Consider the following 18,438-nt stretch of genomic DNA (forward strand, 5'->3'; position numbering starts at 1 on the left):
AATTTTTAAGAAAAAGATTTTACTGCTTTAATATAAACTTTTTTAACTGGAGTTCTGGCAGATTTAACCTACTATGGAAAATAAAGCAAAAACTATTTGAATTCTTTCTCCTCCAAGACAGAAACTAACCCTATTGCCAAACTGAAACAAATCCATTTGTTGGAGAGATTTGTGTGGAATTAAAGACAAGATAACCACGAACTCATTGAAATGCCACAGAAGTGGTGTGATGGTAATGACTGTGGGAATAGTTTTGGGTTAAAAGTTCCCAGTATTCTCAGCATCTGAAATATATCTATATTTCTTTTATGCCTTACATTCTTTAAAAAGGATTCCAAACAGACTAAAACCAAATTGGAAAATACTCTTGGGAATTAACTGAATTCAAAAAATTTCAAAGAGATCAGATTGAGTTGCAATTTGGAGCTCTGTGTTTGTGGTAGCAAGCTAATAGAAAACAGCGTGTATCATCCATTGTTTTAGCGCTAATGTATAAAGGGATCATGAGCTGTACATACTAGGCTACGCTTTTCTCTTTAATTTTTTTATTTCAAAATTAGTACCTGCTCATTGTTTAAAATATTTTCAGGCAGTACAGAAGTATATAGAGAAAAAAGCAGAAGTCATCTCCAGCGACAGCCCACGGGGATAATTAACAGTAGTTAAGTAGGGCAGGGGTTTTTGTGTTTGCCTTTGTTTTTAATTTTTTCTTTCAATGTAATTTTTCAAATATGCAAAAAGTTACAAACGTAGAATAGAACAGAGTACACCCAAATACCCTTTACCCAGATTAATCTAGCATTAACACTTTTTCTCTATTTGCACGTGCTCATACTCTCCCGGGAAAGCTTGGGCACACTCGTGCGTTCTCACTCTCCCCTCATACACACACACATACATCATAGTCCTATACCCTTAAATATTTCAGTGTGGATTTCCTAAGAACAGACATATTCTCTCACATAACCACAGTTTAGTTAACAACCTTACTAAACACTATACTTTTATCTGACCTACCATCCATATTCCAATTTTGTTGGTTGACCTAACATCATTCCTCTGTAACATTTTCCCCCTTCAGTTCAGATTCCAGTCCAGGGGGTCAGCTTCTGCATTTAGTAGTCAAATTTCTAGATTCCTTTAATCTGGACTATTTCCACAGCCTTTGGTTGTCACATTGATATCTTTTAAGAATACAGCCTGTCCCTCTTCCTGCCCCTCCTTTTTGTTTACTTTTAACAGAACATTCCTCATTTTGATTTTGGATGTTTCCTCCTGATTAGATTGAGGTTATGCATTCTTGGTCAGAATACCACATAGATGGTGTTGGTCCTGCTCAGGGTATCATGTACGCAGGCACACGATATCCTTTTGTGTAATGTTAATGTTGCTCACTTAATAAAGTTTTTTATTCTCCCTTATAACTAACAATCAATCTGTGGAAAGACCATTTTAAGAACACAAAAATAGTCTGTTCCACATCAAAATTTTGCCCTAGATTTAGCATTCATTGATGACTTTTGCCTGATCTAATCTTTACCATCATTTTGCAAAATGATGATTTTCCAACTCTCTCACTCCCCCAGCATTTACCAGTCAGCCCTCAGTATTCCAGTCTAAGCAAGAGCCCTCTTCCTCCCTCCATTTATGTATTTGTTATTTATTTATTATTGGTATCGGCATATGAATTTTTTCCCAATGGTTTATAATTTATTACTAAATATCTAAGGTATTCATTTAGGTATTTTGATACTTGAATTGTCCCAGAGTTAGCCAGTCGGTTGTCCCCTACATCTGGCTCTTAATGTGGGATAAAGCTTTTAACATATTTCTGACTTCATTTAGAAGCAGTGTTTTTATACTTTATTTCTTAAACTTAATTGATGAATGAAAAGTACAAGGCATTAAACAAAATTATCCTAGTAGATCAATGAACTTTGTTTAAATAATTAATATCACAAAGCATGTAGATACAGGCTCTCTCACAGTAGTTCGTTTTAGGTCCACAGGATGAGGTCATTCTTTTTTATGCTCTTTATGTCTCCACTCTTCTGGCTCTTAAAAGGCCCATTGATGTATGAGATCATCCCCTCAGAATGGGTTGGGGATAAAGACACAAAGTAATATTCCATCCTTTCCCCTGGGAAGATTAATTGTGCCTATGTGGTGTTTAGTCTTCTTGAGGATTCTAGTGGCCATGTGTAGTTCTATCTATAGGATTAGAGGAAGAACTATAATCATCTTCTTGTGAATTTTTTATGAGAGTGATCTCAGTAGAACTTGTCTTCAATAAGTTAGAAAAAGCCATAAACAGTCTTAAAAGTCAGAATCACCTATTTCTTTTATAATTGAGCGTTTTTTCTGATTCACGACTTTTTTTTTTTAATTCTCCCTTAAAGTTATTCCTCACGTGTACTTTTCTTTCCATGTTCTAATTGTCCTCTGTTTTCTTCACAGAGTTCATTGGTATTTTGCTTCAATAAAATCTATTTCTTGAACATTTCTTTCCTAGCGCTACCTTGATGAAGCAGACAGAGATAAGGAGCGTTACATGAAGGAACTGGAGCAGTATCAGAAGACTGAGGCCTACAAGGTCTTCAGTAGGAAAACACAGGACCGTCAGAAAGGCAAATCTCATAGGCAAGGTATCAGAACCAGAACCAAATGTATTTGTAGTTTGTTTTTGCATGATGGGGTGTCACAAAGCCTACTATTAGAGTGCTAAATATAAAAGATACATTTCTCTTGTTTCTCTATTATACTACATTCACTTAAAAACATTATCTTGGAATTTTATTAAAATCACATCGCTCTCATTTAGAAATTTCAGTTGGTGTTTCCATATCCAGTATCAATTTGGCTTGTACTCTAAGACCCCTTTTAGTTGCCCTGTGCTTTTTTTCTTATTCAGTTTAGGCATTTCTCTGCCTCTAAACAAATCTGCCTACTATGCTACATAATTGCCTTGCTTTAACACCTCTAAGCCTTTCATGTGATCACTTCTCCCAGTGTCCAATGACCATCCTTTTAATTCACTCATTCATGTGTGCCTGTATTCAAAAATATGTATTGAACACTTCCTATTACATATCAGAAGCTAACCTAAGTATTAAGGATGCAAAGGTAAACAAAACAGTCAAAACCCCCATCTTCACAGATCTTTTAGTTTCCATTAAAATTGTTCATCACAGAGTTCCTGTCATGGCTCAGCGGAAATGAATCTGACTAGCATCTATGAGGATCCTGGGTCTTGCTCAGTGGGTTAAGGATCTGTCATTGCTGTGAGCTGTGGTGTAGGTCCCAGATGTGGCTTGGATCCCACATTGCTGTGGCTGTAATGTAGGCTAGCAGCTACAGCTCCAATTCAACCCCTAGCCTGGGAACCTCCATATGTCGCGGGTGCGGCCCTAAAAAGACAAAAAATAAAATAAAATTGTTCATCACACTCTTACAAGGATTGCTAAAAGTTCCCATACTTGAGGAAATACTGCCAAAACTAAGCCTGTCATTCCTTAGCTATTGCGTCTTCTCCTTTGGGCATCTTGCCTGCTAAACTATAATGTTGTGCAAACAGCCTTTGGCATGTATTTCCTGTCCACTCTATTCTCCTCAAAGATAAGAATGATGTCTGCTGTTTCTCTTAATGTCTTTTTTTTTGTCTTTTTGTCTTTTTGCTATTTCTTGGGCCGCTCCCACGGCATATGGAGGGTTCCCAGGCTAGGGGTCGAATCAGAGCTGTAGCCACCGGCCTACGCCAGAGCCACAGCAACGCGGGATCCGAACCGCATCTGCAACCTACACTGCAACTCACAGCAACACCGGATCGTTAACCCACTGAGCAAGGGCAGGGACCGAACCCGCAACCTCATGGTTCCTAGTCGGATTCGTTAACCACTGCGCCACAACGGGAACCCCCTCTCTTATATCTAATTGCCTAACCTGTAAGATGGAATTCCCTTTAACTTTTGTTAACTGACTGATTAATAAAGCTATTATATTTTGAGAGCCCACATATACCAGCAGTTTTTGTAGTTTGGCACAGTCATTTGCTTGGATTTTGTTATTGTTTTGTTTTGGTTTTCAGCTTAATATTCTTATTCTTTCATATTTTTAGATGCAGCCCGACAGGCTACTCATGATCATGAGGTAATTAACTTTCTGTCTACATGTTGTGTGTATGTGTATGATATATGTATATAATAGTGATGCTATTTGAAATGCTATTGGACCATTTTTTTAATCACGGCAGAATATTTTCTGTCCCATAATTAGGACTGGTTTAGTTGCCTTCAGCTCGAGGATTCTTAGCAAATGGCAGACACATATGTTATGAGTCTGTCCTTGAACTAAACCCCCTAACTCCAGCCCCTCTTGTGACCCAAGAATTTTATCCACTTTAGATGCTAAAGATGGCTGGAGCTTGGAGTGAGGTGTAGAAATGAGGACCAACTAAAAGCTGTAAGCTGACTATAGATTAACATCATCAGATACTTTATTCCGACTCTCAAAAAGTTGTTACTTAGGGAATTTAGCATTTAATTTAAATGAACTATTCGACTACAGCATGTGCAGAGCACAAGTGACAGTTATCTTGGTTCCTATGCCTCCTTTCCTGCTGGCACATATTGTTCTCTGGACTTTTCCCTTCCATTTGGTTCAGCCTCAGCAATAGGATTTAGGCCTATGTGTAGGCTATGGTTAATATATGGTTGTAAGAAATTAAATTTGTGGTAATTTCATGCTTGAAAATGCTCAATGACTCTTCATTGCTTACTAAATCACATTCAAATGTAGCAATCAGGGTTTTCTGTAATTAAGTCCCAATTTCCCTTTCCAAATACCTTAAACTCTCATAATTCCCATATGTAGTTTATGTACTTAAAAGCCTTTAATACTGGAGCTCCTGCTATGGCTCAGTGGAAAGAAATCTGACCAGCACCCATGAGGACAGAGGTTCAATCCCTGGCCTTGCTCAGTGGGTTAAGGATCCACCATTGCCGTGAGCTGTGGTGTAGGTCGAAGATTCGGCTCAGGTCCCGCGTTGCTATGGCTGTGGCATAGACCAGCAACTGCAGCTCTGATTCGACCCCCAGCCTGGGAACCTCCATATGCCAATGGTTCGTCCCTAAAAAGACCAAAAAAAAAAAAACCCAAGAACTTTAATACTCACTGTCCTCCAGGTGCTTCATCCTTCTCTGCCTCGTGCCTGAGCTCAAATTCTTCCTTTGACACAAATACTTTCTTTCCCTCACTTATTTTTTTCTATTACCCTCTCCCATTATCCCATTTTGCCTCTAAATTCTAGTCATCTATCAAACTCTACTTTAAGCTCCATTTCCTCCTGCAGCCTTTTCTGTTTCCTCCAGCTCCCTTTAAACCTCACGGCTCTCTATATTTTTCTTAACGCACTTAGCTGATCTGGCTAAGGTGCTGAAGTTACCTGAGTGTTTCAGTTATTAACACTCTTGGACTGTAATCTCTCTGAAGGCATACACAATCTAGTTTCCATCTTGTACCCATCCTTGTACCACCTAGAATGATGCCCTTGCATAGAGGAATTCTTCCATAAATATTTACTTATTTTTATACAAAAATAACCCCCGCATTTGTTGAAATGAGTGGAAATGTTCACAAAAAGAATTTTCTTTAAAAAAAAAAATAATAATAATAATAATTTTCTGATATACTCTTTTGTATGTATTGGATTTTTTACTGAATCAAGGAAATCATTTTTTCAAAATAGTAACTTATTTATCTTGGAGTACTCATGCCGAATTTGGTATTTGTGACCTTCAAAACAGAGAAAACTTTTAGATTCAAGAGTCAAATAGATTTATTACATCCATGAATTATGAAATGAGAAGCATAGTAAATACTAGCATTTTATTCTTAAATATATCCTATATAAATGAAGTTATATATGAAATCTCGGCTCCAATTAGGATGAATTTTTTTTTTTTTTTGCTTGAGAAACTATGTATGCTTTTATATTTCAAATCATAATTGAACAGTGTTGTAAGCTTTCCATATTGCCGGATACTTGTATAATTACTTATTTCTCCTTCCTCGTGTGCCCACCCACCAATACTGTGAAACTTCTGTACTTCTTTTTTGCCCTATTAAGCATCCTTTAATAGCGTCTCTATCCTTAATGGATAATAAAAAAAAAACTTGAACAGTAATCTAAAACATTAGATCTCACATTTTCTATTCAGCAACTGATTCCTTTCATCATTATGGATTTTGCTGGCCAAACCATATGTGGCATTTTTGTCTTTAATAAAGTTGGTAGTTGCAGTCAGAAAAGATTTAGTAGATTTAGTCAGTCATAGAAGCTGAAGATTTGAGAAATGAAGCTTTTTATTAAAAACATTATTTAGTATGATATGAATTTCTGTGATGCATAAAAAGGAATAAGTTTCTGTGTGATTTCCTTGTTTCAGGATTAGACACGTGAAACCAAACAAAGCAAAGGAAGGAATAGGTGAAGAGGCAGCAGTAGTTTCTCAAATGTGTATACAGTAGGCTCTGTAATTCTGTCCTGTGTATCCTCTCATCGGGATAAAGTTCTTTTAGTAAGGTTATTGACTTAATTGATGCCCCTCACTTTTATCTATTTTTATTTTTCATTGAATACTATCTTACTAGATAATTTCAAAACAATTGCAATAAAAAACTGGCTTGACAGTTTTTAAACATAGTTACACATAACCTCTTGGTATAATAAGAGTTAAGAAAAATACGAAAGCATTATGGAGTGGTGGGGGCACAGAAAACCCCCCAGAAAGGAGGACCTGAATCAGACCTTAAAGATGATCCCTTTTGTGGGGGCACTTCAGGGTGGGTAGGATGACTTGAGCAAAGTTATAAAGAAGTTGATAAAAGAGCCAGTATCTTGCAAAGTGTCTAAAACATCCAGTTTCTTAATACATGCTTATTTCCCTTTCCTTATCCTTAGGGGTAAAATGACAAATGCAGTAGAATAGTCCTCAAGCTCACTTCAAAAATACTGAGACCTCAGAAATCCTCTCAGTTGACCCCCTCATTTTGCTGATGACAAAAAGGACTTGTCTAAGACAGGAAAAGAACTTCCCAGAATCACTTATTGAATTAGTTAGAGGCACAACTGTGACTGAAACCCAGGCCTCTGCAGTCCAGTCTTAATGTAGCACTCTTGGCAGCACATGCCACACTATATGGAATAAACTGTTGAAGGTTAAAAAGGGCCTGGACGCCTGGGATGTCAGCAAAATTTGTTGCCACTTGAGACAGAAAACGATTTGATTTGTGTATATGTAGTAAAGAAACCTATTGTATTCCTTAATGGAACTTAGATTCCTAAGACATTGTTACCAAGGTAGATACTGGAGAGCATATTAGAGCTAAAGAAATGCTGACCTGAAAGCCATTCTGCATAGCAGTGGGGCACTTCAGCCTGGTACACAATATTAAGAGCATTCCCTAAAGTAAAGAGCACTTGAGAGAAGTATATCACTCAATGAAATTCTGGCCCTGAGCCTAGATCACAGCAAAACAGTTTCAGATCAAAAGGTCTCTGTTCTCTTACCCTCCACTCAATATATAGAATGTGTGAAAGAGTGAAGAGTTTTCTTGCTCCTCTCAAATCAAAAGCCAGCTTGCTAGACCCAGAAGTCAGCTAGTGTTATTCTCAAGAAAGTGTCTAAATCTCATGTAAAGATGAAGATAGAAACAATAATTTTGTTTCTCCTTTAATTTATGAGAAATGACAAAGTGACACTCAGCCTGAAAAAAATTAGACCCTTTCAAAGAAGAGGTAATGAAATCCTTATGATTTTAATCCCTTGAGTGATCCTTGGAGCAGCTTAAGTATATCTGAGCCCCCAAGAGAATCCTCTCCATGCCAAGTAATGGAAGCATGCTGATGGTTTCTATGACTCTTCAGTAAAGTAGACTATTTCTCTGTTGCCTTTCAGAGATTGAGCAGTTCCATTTAATTGCTTTGGTGTTCCTTATTTTGCACGCTAAGACTCTGTACCAAGGGGCAGTGTATTAATGCACCTGCATGGTGCTATCCTCTGCTCTTATGGAGCTAGCTTGGTTTGGACTGCTCTGGCAAGGAAGAGAGCAGAAGTACCTGTCTGAGGAGAATCTAAGCCTTGGTGCATGGTAACAGGAACCAAGCATCCCCACCCACCCATCTGACTGGCAGATATTCGGACCTACAGCTAGGTAAACTGATGTCATGTAAGCCTGAGCAGTTAAGTAAGAGACTGAACAAGATAGGATGATAAAATCATAAGACTTTATCCTAAGTCATTTGCGGACTTATGCTTATATCTGTTATGTCTTATATATGTTGGACTTGTGTTTCTGTTTTCCTTCAGCAACCCAGTTACAGAGTTAAAGCATATGATAAGTCAGCAGAATCAAGAGAAAGCCACTGAGAAATATGTCTAAGATCCTTCTGCAACAAGCCTTTCTTGCCCATACATGAGTTCTCTTTGAAATCCACTAAGAACAGGTTGGAGGTCGGGCTTTACATGTTGAAACTGGGGCTTTCGATGATAATTTTATTTGTTTTTAAATTGTTCTTGGAAACTTCACTTTCTTTAAGAGGTAAAATATAGGGTAAAATTAACTCTGAAAGTTTGCTCAGATAAATACAAAGTTTTTCAGACTTCCATCTTAGATGTCTCTCTTGATCAGCTGCCATTGGCAGGCAGTTCACACAGCCCAACCCCCTAACAAGGCAGACACCAATATGAAAACAGGAGCTTGGTTGTCAGAATTCCCACATAGGCTGTTAACTGCTTAGCCTTCCTACTGGGGCACCAAATCCTATTTGTGTTCAAAGATAAAAGACTAGTGGTGGCAAGAATAGGAAAGATACATTCTATCTCTGGCATTAAATGTGTTTTTATAGAAATGATTTCTAGATTTTTTTTTTAAACAGTTCTTTATGTTGTAAAGGTTTGGAATCTTCAAATTTCACTAGCAATTTCTTCAGTACTCATTTCCTACTGTCATACCATCTTATGCAAGATTTTAAATACTGCCAAGACACTTATAATTTATATTCTTAATGCTTTCAACTTCAAATTCATTGTAGAAATTGCAGCCAAAGCATTTTGAAATAATGGCTTTATTCACAAGGATCATCATGGAATATATTTTATAGTGTTTTTGTGATACTTTAATTTTTAAAGGCTTACTGGTGAATTAATTTTAGGTTTTATTATTTTTTTCCTATCTCATATAATCCTTGGCATGCTCATATTTGAAGCCTCGTTATTTCTGACTTCTTGGTTTTTGTTTGTTTTTCCTGTGCCCAAAGAAAGTCTAAAAGATCCTCAATTATAGACTGCCCCTTGTAAATAAGTAGAAGTAAAAGTAGAAGTAACAATGAAATACCATTATTATTGCTCATGGCTGGCAAACCTCTGCTTAAAATCTTATTGTCCACTCTGCAAATTTAGATTGCATAATCCTACCTCAGAGAGCATTATATGTGATATAACCAACAAAAACAATAGAAAATACACCTAGAAATTCTCTTTCTCTATTCTTACCTCAACCACTTTCTCCACTGTGTACTATTGACTGTTCAAAGCACAAAGCTAAGAAATGGTTTCCAAAATCTCCACTAGGGAAATGTATGTAGGTTTGCTTAAAGATGTCTCATTGCACAGCAGTTGTCACCTAAAAGATCTGAATACTTAACCTGCTTGCACTCTATCAAAGTTTGCTTCCGAAGAAAAGGTGAAGACACTTTCCTCGCAACCTCATCTGGACTGATTCCTGCTTGTCCAGCTATTTCTTTAAGGAAAATGTGACCATTGTGCCTTCAAGCACTACTATTTAATTTAGCTTCTGTTTAAGAATTAACTGTTCTGTTACTTTTGATTCACAGAAAGAAGCAGAGGTAAAGGAACGGTCTGTTTTTGACATCCCTATATTTACAGAGGAATTCCTGAACCACAGCAAAGGTGATTACCAAAGAAGAGTTTTGTGTTCCTCAGGTCTGTGAAAGGGGATTTAGTTGTCAGAAGGAATTCATTGCTCAAAAGCAACAAGAGTGATATTCCAGACCCTAGGACTGGTCTGGAAGAAGAAAACTGCTTCTTTTTCACTCTATTAAAGGTAGTTACTCAAAGATCAGTGGAGGAAAGTTGAGCCAGGGTTGTCAAAGCTGCTTTAGTCTCTGGATCAAAGGAAATAAACATGCATCACTAATTCCGTTATTTTCCGGCTTAGTCTACAACCCTTTGTACAAATGAAAGCTTACATGGATGTCGAAAATATAAAATAAATAAGAGCAAAGCTGACCCCATTGCAGTAAAGATGTGGACCCACAGCTGTGCTTGCCCAGTCTCCCAGGATCCCCCTGTGAATCTCCTCAGGCTTCTCATTGCACAGCTTTAAAAAAATCAAACAAAAATACTGGGAATTGCAGCTGTTCCTTACAATCTTAAGTACAGGAATATGACCAGCTTTAAGAATGAAAATAACTCTGGGGATGTCCCATCATGGCTCAGCAGTAGCAAACCCGACTAGTATCCAAGAGGATGTGGGTTTGATCCCTGGCCTCGCTCAATGGGTTAAGGATCTGGGGTCACCGTGAGCTGAGGCGCAGGCCGGCAGCTGTAGCTCCGATTTGACCCTTAGCCTGGGAACTTCCATATGCCACAGGTTTAGCCCTAAAAAGACAGACAGACACACACACACACACACACACACACACACAAAAGAATGAAAACAACTCTGGGGAGCCAGGTGTTTTATGGGTGAACTTGCTGTCTGTAAGGCCACGATGAGACAGAGGGAGATGAGGCGGGGTAGCTAATTGGGGACAGCTAAGCAGAACTTACTTTAGAGTGACGGGGCCTCCTCGGAGACAGAGACGCCAGTGCTGCGTGTATTCTATCGGGGTTCTCTCCTCAGCTCGGGAGGCAGAGCTCCGTCAGCTTCGAAAATCCAACATGGAGTTTGAGGAGAGGAACGCAGCCCTGCAAAAGCACGTGGAGAGCATGCGCACAGCGGTGGAGAAGCTGGAGGTGGACGTGATCCAGGAGCGCAGCCGCAACACCGTCTTACAGCAGCACCTGGAGACCCTGCGGCAGGTGTTGACCAGCAGCTTTGCCAGCATGCCCTTGCCTGGTAATGTCATCCCTACCTGAGCGCTGTAAACGGTGGCAGAGGTCAGGTGCTGTTTATGTTGGTACTGGTGTGGCGAGGCTGAAGTCTCCCTCCCAGAGGAAAATCATTACAGCCAGGGGGTTTCCTCAGCGTTTTCTCAGAGTGGGTCATATAATAGAATCTCAGTATTGGTTAAAATCGGCCAAAAGTTTGGGCTTTCTGCTCAGTTAAAAAAGTGTTTTGTCTTGTTTTTTAAATGGCTACACCCTCCACAGCTGCGGCAGAGCGGGGATCCTTTAACCCACTGCTCAGGACCGGGAACCGAACCCACTCTTCCACAGTGCCTGAGCTGCTGTAGTCAGATTCTTAACCCTCTGTGCCACAGCAGGAACTTCAATTAAATTCTTCTTCAGTTATTTTTAAATATAATCTACTTTCTATTTAGCTTAATTTGATGGAAACTGAGTAGTAAATCCTGAATAGAGTATTTTTCTTCTTTTTAAAATTGTGGTGTAATTGACATGTAACATTGTATTAGTTGCAGGTGTACAACATGATGATTTTATATCTGTATATACTGAAATGATCACAAGTCTACTTATGGTGTATCAGCATACAAAGTTACCAAAAAATTTGTTTTCTGGTGATGAGAACTTTTAAGATATACTCTCTTGGCAACTCTCAGATAAGTTTCACAATATTAACTTTAGTCACCATGCTGTACATTACATCCCCAGGAATTAATTTCTTGTATAACTGGAAGTTTTTGTATCTTGATCCCCTGCCCCTATCTCACCCATTCCCCCCAGATTACTTTCCTGATATATGTTTGCTTGCTTTGTAATTTTGTCTCAAAGGGAAAGAAAAGGAAAACAAATACTAGTACTTATATACTCTTTCATGTTGAAGACAGTCACGGCAGAACTCCGAGCTTTTGTTTTATGCAGCTACTCATATATACTGCATGGCAATTATGTAGTCCATCTGTTTATTTAGAGTATATAGAGTAATTTCATTTCTTTGAAGTCTAAAAGTCTCCTGTGAAATTAAAATCTTCTCTGTGGAGCAGATCACATTAGAGTCAAGGTTCTTTTGCTGTGGAATCACTGATCTGTGTTACGGTTGAACTGAATGGGGGAGATTTTCTTACTTTCTCTTCTTATCTTGCCTCAGGAAGTGGAGAGACACCTACAGTGGACACTATCGACTCATATATGAACAGACTGCACAGTATTATCTTAGCTAATCCCCAAGACAATGAAAACTTCATAGCTACAGTTCGAGAAGTTGTGAACAGGCTTGATCGTTAGGGAATGGTGAGTGCTCACTGACATGATATGTACATGCCAGCACATAATCAAAAGTAACAAGAGGAGTTCCCGTCGTGGCGCAGTGGTTAACGAATCCGACTAGGAACCATGAGGTTGCGGGTTCGGTCCCTGCCCTTGCTCAGTGGGTTAAGGATCTGGCGTTGCTGTGAGCTGTGGTGTAGGTTGCAGACGCGGCTCAGATCCTGCATTGCTGTGGCTCTGGCGTAGGCCGGTGGCTACAGCTCCGATTCGACCCCTAGCCTGGGAACCTCCATATGCCACGGGAGCGGCCCAAAGAAATAGCAAAAAGACAAAAAAAAAAGTAACAAGGCATTAGACTTTATCCCTATTACTAAAACCCTGGAGTTACATCGAATAAGTGAGCTGGAGACCTAAGACTCCTATTGCATGGTTGCTAAATGTAGTAAATAATGTTGGGAAACTGAATGAAGACAGTTTTTCCTCATGCATCCCTCCACGGGGCTTGATGGGAAAAGCATGATTATGGTTGGACCTCAGTTCTAGCTCTTGTCACTTATTAGCTGTATTCTCAGGTGTTGGTTTCCTAAAGACTTTTGAATAGTAAATAAGAAACTTAGGGGAAATTACCTCCTAAACAATACATAGAACAAAATAAATATCACTTAATTGTTAAGCTTCCTTTTCCCTGTAAATTTAATAACCTACAATAGTCATCGAGACATTGTATGTTTACAGGCCTGCATAAGTAAGAAGTTGTTCATTGACCACTCAGTATCAGAGTAACCTTTGTATGTTCAATGTTAATGTGAACTAACCTTATACTGAAACAGTTAATGCCTTGATTAAATGTATTAAAAATAAATTCTCAGTGAGTGAAAAAGAAAAGAGCTTTTTAAAAACGTATTCAACAAATGACTAGCAGTATATGTTGCATCCTTTTAGAAGAGAAAAAAGTACATTTCCAAAAGGGGTCTGCCTATAAACTTTTTGGTACTAATGGTCAGTCATCAGGTATCATTTTGTAAATGGAACTTATTTGTGTACTCAAATTCCTAAAGAAGGGGTACCCTTTTTTTTGTTTGGTTGGGTTTTTTTTGTTGTTGTTTTTTGGTCTTTTTGTCTTTTCTAGGGCCTCTCCAGCGGCATATGGAGGTTCCCAGGCTAGGGGTCTAATCCGAGCTGTAGCCTATGCCAGAGCCACAGCAATGCAGCAATGCCAGATCCTTAACCCCCTGAGCAAGGCCAGGGATCGAACCCACAACCTCATAGTTCCTAGTTGGATTCATTAACCACTGAGCCATGACAGGAACTCCCAAGGGGTACCCTTTAGTGTGTAATTCCATGAAATCCACAGCCATTTAGTCTGTCAATTAAATGGTCCCATACCTGCAGACATATAAACTGTGTGGAAATCTTGGGGTTGGACATGAAATGAGTGGCTATATATGGATACTAAAACAAGAGTGGACAGCAGGATGTCTCCTTTGAATAACTTGCTCATGGGTTTGGATATTTCTTTGTCTTGCAAGTACATGAGCATACTCATATACACATTGATATTCTAGCATGGTTTGGACCTTGAGCAGCATGTGCAAGAATAAATAAAACCCGTGATTCTTTATCTGACGAGGCAACATCTATCAGCAGAGACAACAGCAGTAGTCTTTATCCTTCGTGGCCGTGCCCTCAAATAGTAACTGTACAAGGCAATTCGTTATACTTTAGCCTCAGCCGTGCTCTGATGGGGACAGGATTACTGTCCTTCTAGTGTGTAGCCAGATGGAATGGACCATACTTCTAAGAGATGGCTGGACTCCCTGCAGAATAAAGAAGTGGCATTACTGCTGCTGTTTATGAAGGGAACAGCTTGTAAATCTAGGTCTGGGATTTTCAGGAGCTCATCATCCTTCCCAATTTCACACAGTGTTTTCAATTAGCACTCTTGTAGGCTTGAAAAGAGAGCTGGAAGGAACAGTGTGGAGGATTGTGAAAGAACACAGTAATTGATAACATGGTGTCTCCTCACATAGGCATAGGGCAGTTACTGCAATCTTCAAGCCAGAAATGTTTTCCATTTTGAGCATTTTGCCAATAAGAAGACTCTCCTAAAGCTTTATCCATCTTAAGGATATAAACTGTAGTATCTGCTTTCTGAGATGTCTTTGAAAACCTAGAATGTTATTGCTATCCTTGATTTCAACCTACAAATATTTTGCCCTTGAAAAAAATAGTACCTGAAAATGTGGACCATTTCATTACTAGAGATTCTTGCCGTCTAACCATGTAAATATAACTAAAAACGGATAGTTCTCCACACCCTTCAAAACTGTCAAATGAAACAATTATAAAGACCGTGATTAATACTAGCTTGGCCTCATTATACAAATATGTACAGACAGCTAGGCCTGATGTCCCCAGCATTCGTGGTGCTATTAATTACTCTGACATGTGCTTGGCAAAGGTTTTATCCATTGTCAGGAGCTAGTGGGTGAACGGAAACTAATGGTCTACAGTTTTAGAGGAGTATATTAGAGCTAGAAGGGACCTTTAAATCCCATCATTTTACACATGAGGAAACGGAGTCCCAAAGAGCAAGATGTCTTGCCTGAAAATACCTGAGCAGGTGAGTGCAAAATCCAAAAGTAGAACACATATATCTAAACTCAGTGGTGTTTCTAAGACATTGATATAAGGAGGTAGGGATGGGTGTAAGGGGAAGGCACTAAAAAAAAATCTTAGAGTGAGAGGATTAAGATAAATAGGAGGTAAATGGAAAAAAATTACATTCCAGCAATTATAATCTTACAAAATTTTGGTCAGCTATTTTATAAGTATTTTTACTTCTAATGTTAAAATTTGGTCAGCCATTTCATAAATACTTTTATAGATAAACCCTTAACCCCAACCATCATCTTTGTGACTCATACCTAGAAAAAAGTGGAGCTGGGAAGAAGCCATGGAGGTGATTTCATGTTGAGAGGGGACTGTTGTATATAAACTATCAAAAGCCATGATTGATTGATTTCGATTGAACCAAAGGATAAATATTTACCTGTTTGAGGATTGGAAAAAAAAAAACTTTCTTATATAATTGCATTTTTATCAATATAAGAATTTATTCATATTATGCACATAATACATACTTAAACATGCAGAGGTCCTTAGATTTGTACTTGAAGAAAATTGGTTCTGATTGACCATATATTCTTTTGACTAAAGTACTCATTTTTCATCATCAGATTGTCCCTGATAGTTGCTGTTTGGCTATTTTCCAACCTCCCCATGGAGGCTAAACTGGAACAGGGCCATGTTTCTCATTGAAATGTTGTCTAAATCGCCTCAGTGAGGTTGCCTGCTTGCAGCTTTATGAGCGCTTTAGTTTATGCACATCTTGCTACTCACCCTAACCCTTTTGAAAATACAGCAAAGCATTATTTTAACCCATAGCCCTAACCCTTTCTGATCAGTTCTTACCTTTTTTTTTTTTTTTTTTGTCCTACCAATTCTCTACAGGTCTCAGAGCTCCAAGATGTTGTGTAAGTGGTTTTACTTGTTTGGAATGAGAAGCCATCCATGGAAATTTGAATTGAGTGGAGGCAGAGAGGGAGTACAGATTCCTCTGCTTATGAAAGAACTGTCATTTTTGAGTTAAATGCCTTCACCTCAGGAAGCCATATGAGGGAGCAGCAAAAGGAACACGTATGTGAACTTCCTATGGAATAGTCCTTGTGAAGCCTTGAAAGTGTACAGCCACTCTCCCAAGCCTTCAATTTCCCTCATCTCCATTTCTGTTCAAGTGGGTCTGCATATATTCCACTGACTACGCGCCCCTGAGACTGACATCTTCTGCAGCAGAAGGGAAGCCTTCTCATTGTTCTCCTTCGGATCGGACCCTTTCATCCGTGGCTCTGTGGTTGTGTCAGTGGTTTTCCTACCTAGCTGTCCCTTTTTTTTTAATGCCTTTGGGGTTATTTTTTTATTCCCTTCACCCCCACCAAGTTAGAAGGCTGCGTTTTGTGACCTCTGGGCTTTGTTGCTCAGCAGGGTTCTGAAGGCGAGTTTCTCTCATTGGACAGGCCCAATCCTCTCCCATCACTGTCCTGCTGTGACTCCAAAGAAAGGAGCTTCTTGTTGACAGTGTCCTGTGGAGCAAGGCTGTGTTTCCTACCTCACACAGCGCTCAGTGGGTGCCAGCCCTCTTCGAGGCTTTGTGATTGCTGCCCTGAAGGAGAATGCTCTTTCCTTCCTCCTTGGTGCTGCCTGCTGTTCTCTAAGCATTGCTCCTGCACGTACCCTGTGTCCCAGCCCCAGCAAGGCTCTTCTGTTCCCATCTGTTGGCAATGACTTGTGAAGCGTTTTTGCTGAGGAAAAGGTCATTGGTAAACAGGAGAGAACAGGGAAAGTAGGTTCTCATGTGGTCTTGGAAAAAACCCTGAAGTTTATCATAAGTGAAAGCAGAGGGAATCCCTTTCTGCTTAAGGCAGACCGATTCATGGATATGCCAAGTGGAAGTGTCCTTCAGAGTAGCTGACAGCAAAGGGCACGAGGAGTTCTCATGTCCTCCATCTTCCTTCTGTCATCGTAACTGCAGAGCCTGTGTCAAAGGGACGGGCTTCCCTTCCTTCTCCCCACTTAGTAAGTGACATTTTTTTACCACCAAAAGGGAAGAGGGGTTTCTGATTCCCACCTCAGGGTTTGGTTGTGTTGTGTTGTGTTCTGATGTTCTGGAGCAGAAGGCTGACGGTTGCAGCTGAGATCTTTGGAACCAAAGCAGAGCTTGCTGAGCCCACAGTCTAGGCACCACGCCACTCAAGCAGGTGGACGTGTAACCCTGTCACAGTATGCTCACGGGCCAGAGTGCAAGCCAGAAACCCCCAGCGTGTTACTGCACCATCCTGTCTTCTCAGCATCTCCTTCCCTGATTTCTTCCCTACCCCAAAGAAAATAAAACAACAACAAAAAAACAACCTTTTAAAAAATTCTTACATGAACACGCATCAGATTTCCATGTACTGAAGCCCATATACCACTACTTGGCAATGTTTTAGAATAAGAGCCGATCATTGTCTATTGCTGTAAACCTAGCCAACTCACCTGCTTTTCTGTATCGTCCTGTTTTTCTGTATCATTCCTGTCACTTCTCTCAGACTCCTTTGCTAAAACTCACCGTCTATGGCAGAAGGACAGCCACTCCATTTCTGGAAGTCTGCATCTGCCTTCTGCCAAATTCTTTCTCTCCGTTCTTGGTTCCTCCTAATATTTCTCTCGGTTTCTCCTTTGTGTTAGTTTTGGGCAGCATCGTTAACAATGCTGTGGACCAGAAAAGGCTGTAACTTGGTCCAAAAATCATCATTCTCCTGACCTTGAGGTAGGATACCTGACACTGGAGACACCTGCATATTCAGACATGCTCGAGATCCTGAGAAACCTCCAGTCTGAAGTCACTTTTCCAAGGTAACAGCCCAGTTTTGACACACCGGCCCCGCCTAGTAGCAACACACCGGACTCACTAGCGGCTGGGATTCAGCTGCCGCAAAACTATCAGGTTCTGGGAAGCAGGTGTGCGTTGCCCCTGTCTCCTAGCCAGGAGGTAGAAGAGAGGTCCCAGGCTAACAGGATACCTGATTCACTTTCCCACTAAACTTGTAGATATTACAATTACGTGTTCTTCCCAAGGAAAAAAGTTGTTGCCTATTCAGTGTTACAGATCTTTCTTTTTAGTAAAACATAAGGAGCAGCTGAGGAAAGTGAGACAAAGTGTTTTATTTCCGACCAAATAAAATTTTAGGAAAAAAATTGTGTACATGTGTTTGGAACTGTTGAAATGCCAAGTTTTCTGTACAAGTGTTTTTGTAATTAAACTTTTAGATTTTCTTTGTTTTCTAAGATGTCGATACGCTTGCTTGACATGTGCCTCATTAAAACTTTTCTATGTTGAATCCACCTGATTCAGTTTTACCTGTATTGTAATGAAAAAAGCCCTACCTCTGCCTTTTCATCTTAAAGACTTTGTCAACTTGGCATTAAT

At 39.6% G+C, this 18,438-nt stretch overlaps 1 protein-coding gene across 3 annotated transcripts in view; it reads left to right on the top strand.

Moving 5' to 3' along the window:
* Window positions 1-18,349, top strand: part of HMG20A (high mobility group 20A) — a 64,899-nt gene extending 46,550 nt beyond the window's left edge. For all 3 annotated transcript variants that reach the window (XM_047795332.1, XM_047795333.1, XM_047795331.1), the window contains 6 exons: window positions 2,513-2,645; window positions 4,115-4,146; window positions 9,893-9,968; window positions 10,924-11,139; window positions 12,292-12,434; window positions 15,924-18,349. In XM_047795332.1, the coding sequence (XP_047651288.1) occupies window positions 2,513-2,645; window positions 4,115-4,146; window positions 9,893-9,968; window positions 10,924-11,139; window positions 12,292-12,428 (594 nt within the window). In that variant the 3' untranslated portion in view covers window positions 12,429-12,434; window positions 15,924-18,349. The remainder of the gene's footprint in view (window positions 1-2,512; window positions 2,646-4,114; window positions 4,147-9,892; window positions 9,969-10,923; window positions 11,140-12,291; window positions 12,435-15,923) is intronic.
* The last annotated feature ends 89 nt before the right edge of the window (window positions 18,350-18,438 follow it).

This window comes from Phacochoerus africanus, chromosome 9 (assembly GCF_016906955.1).
Source record: "Phacochoerus africanus isolate WHEZ1 chromosome 9, ROS_Pafr_v1, whole genome shotgun sequence".
NCBI lineage: Eukaryota > Metazoa > Chordata > Mammalia > Artiodactyla > Suidae > Phacochoerus > Phacochoerus africanus.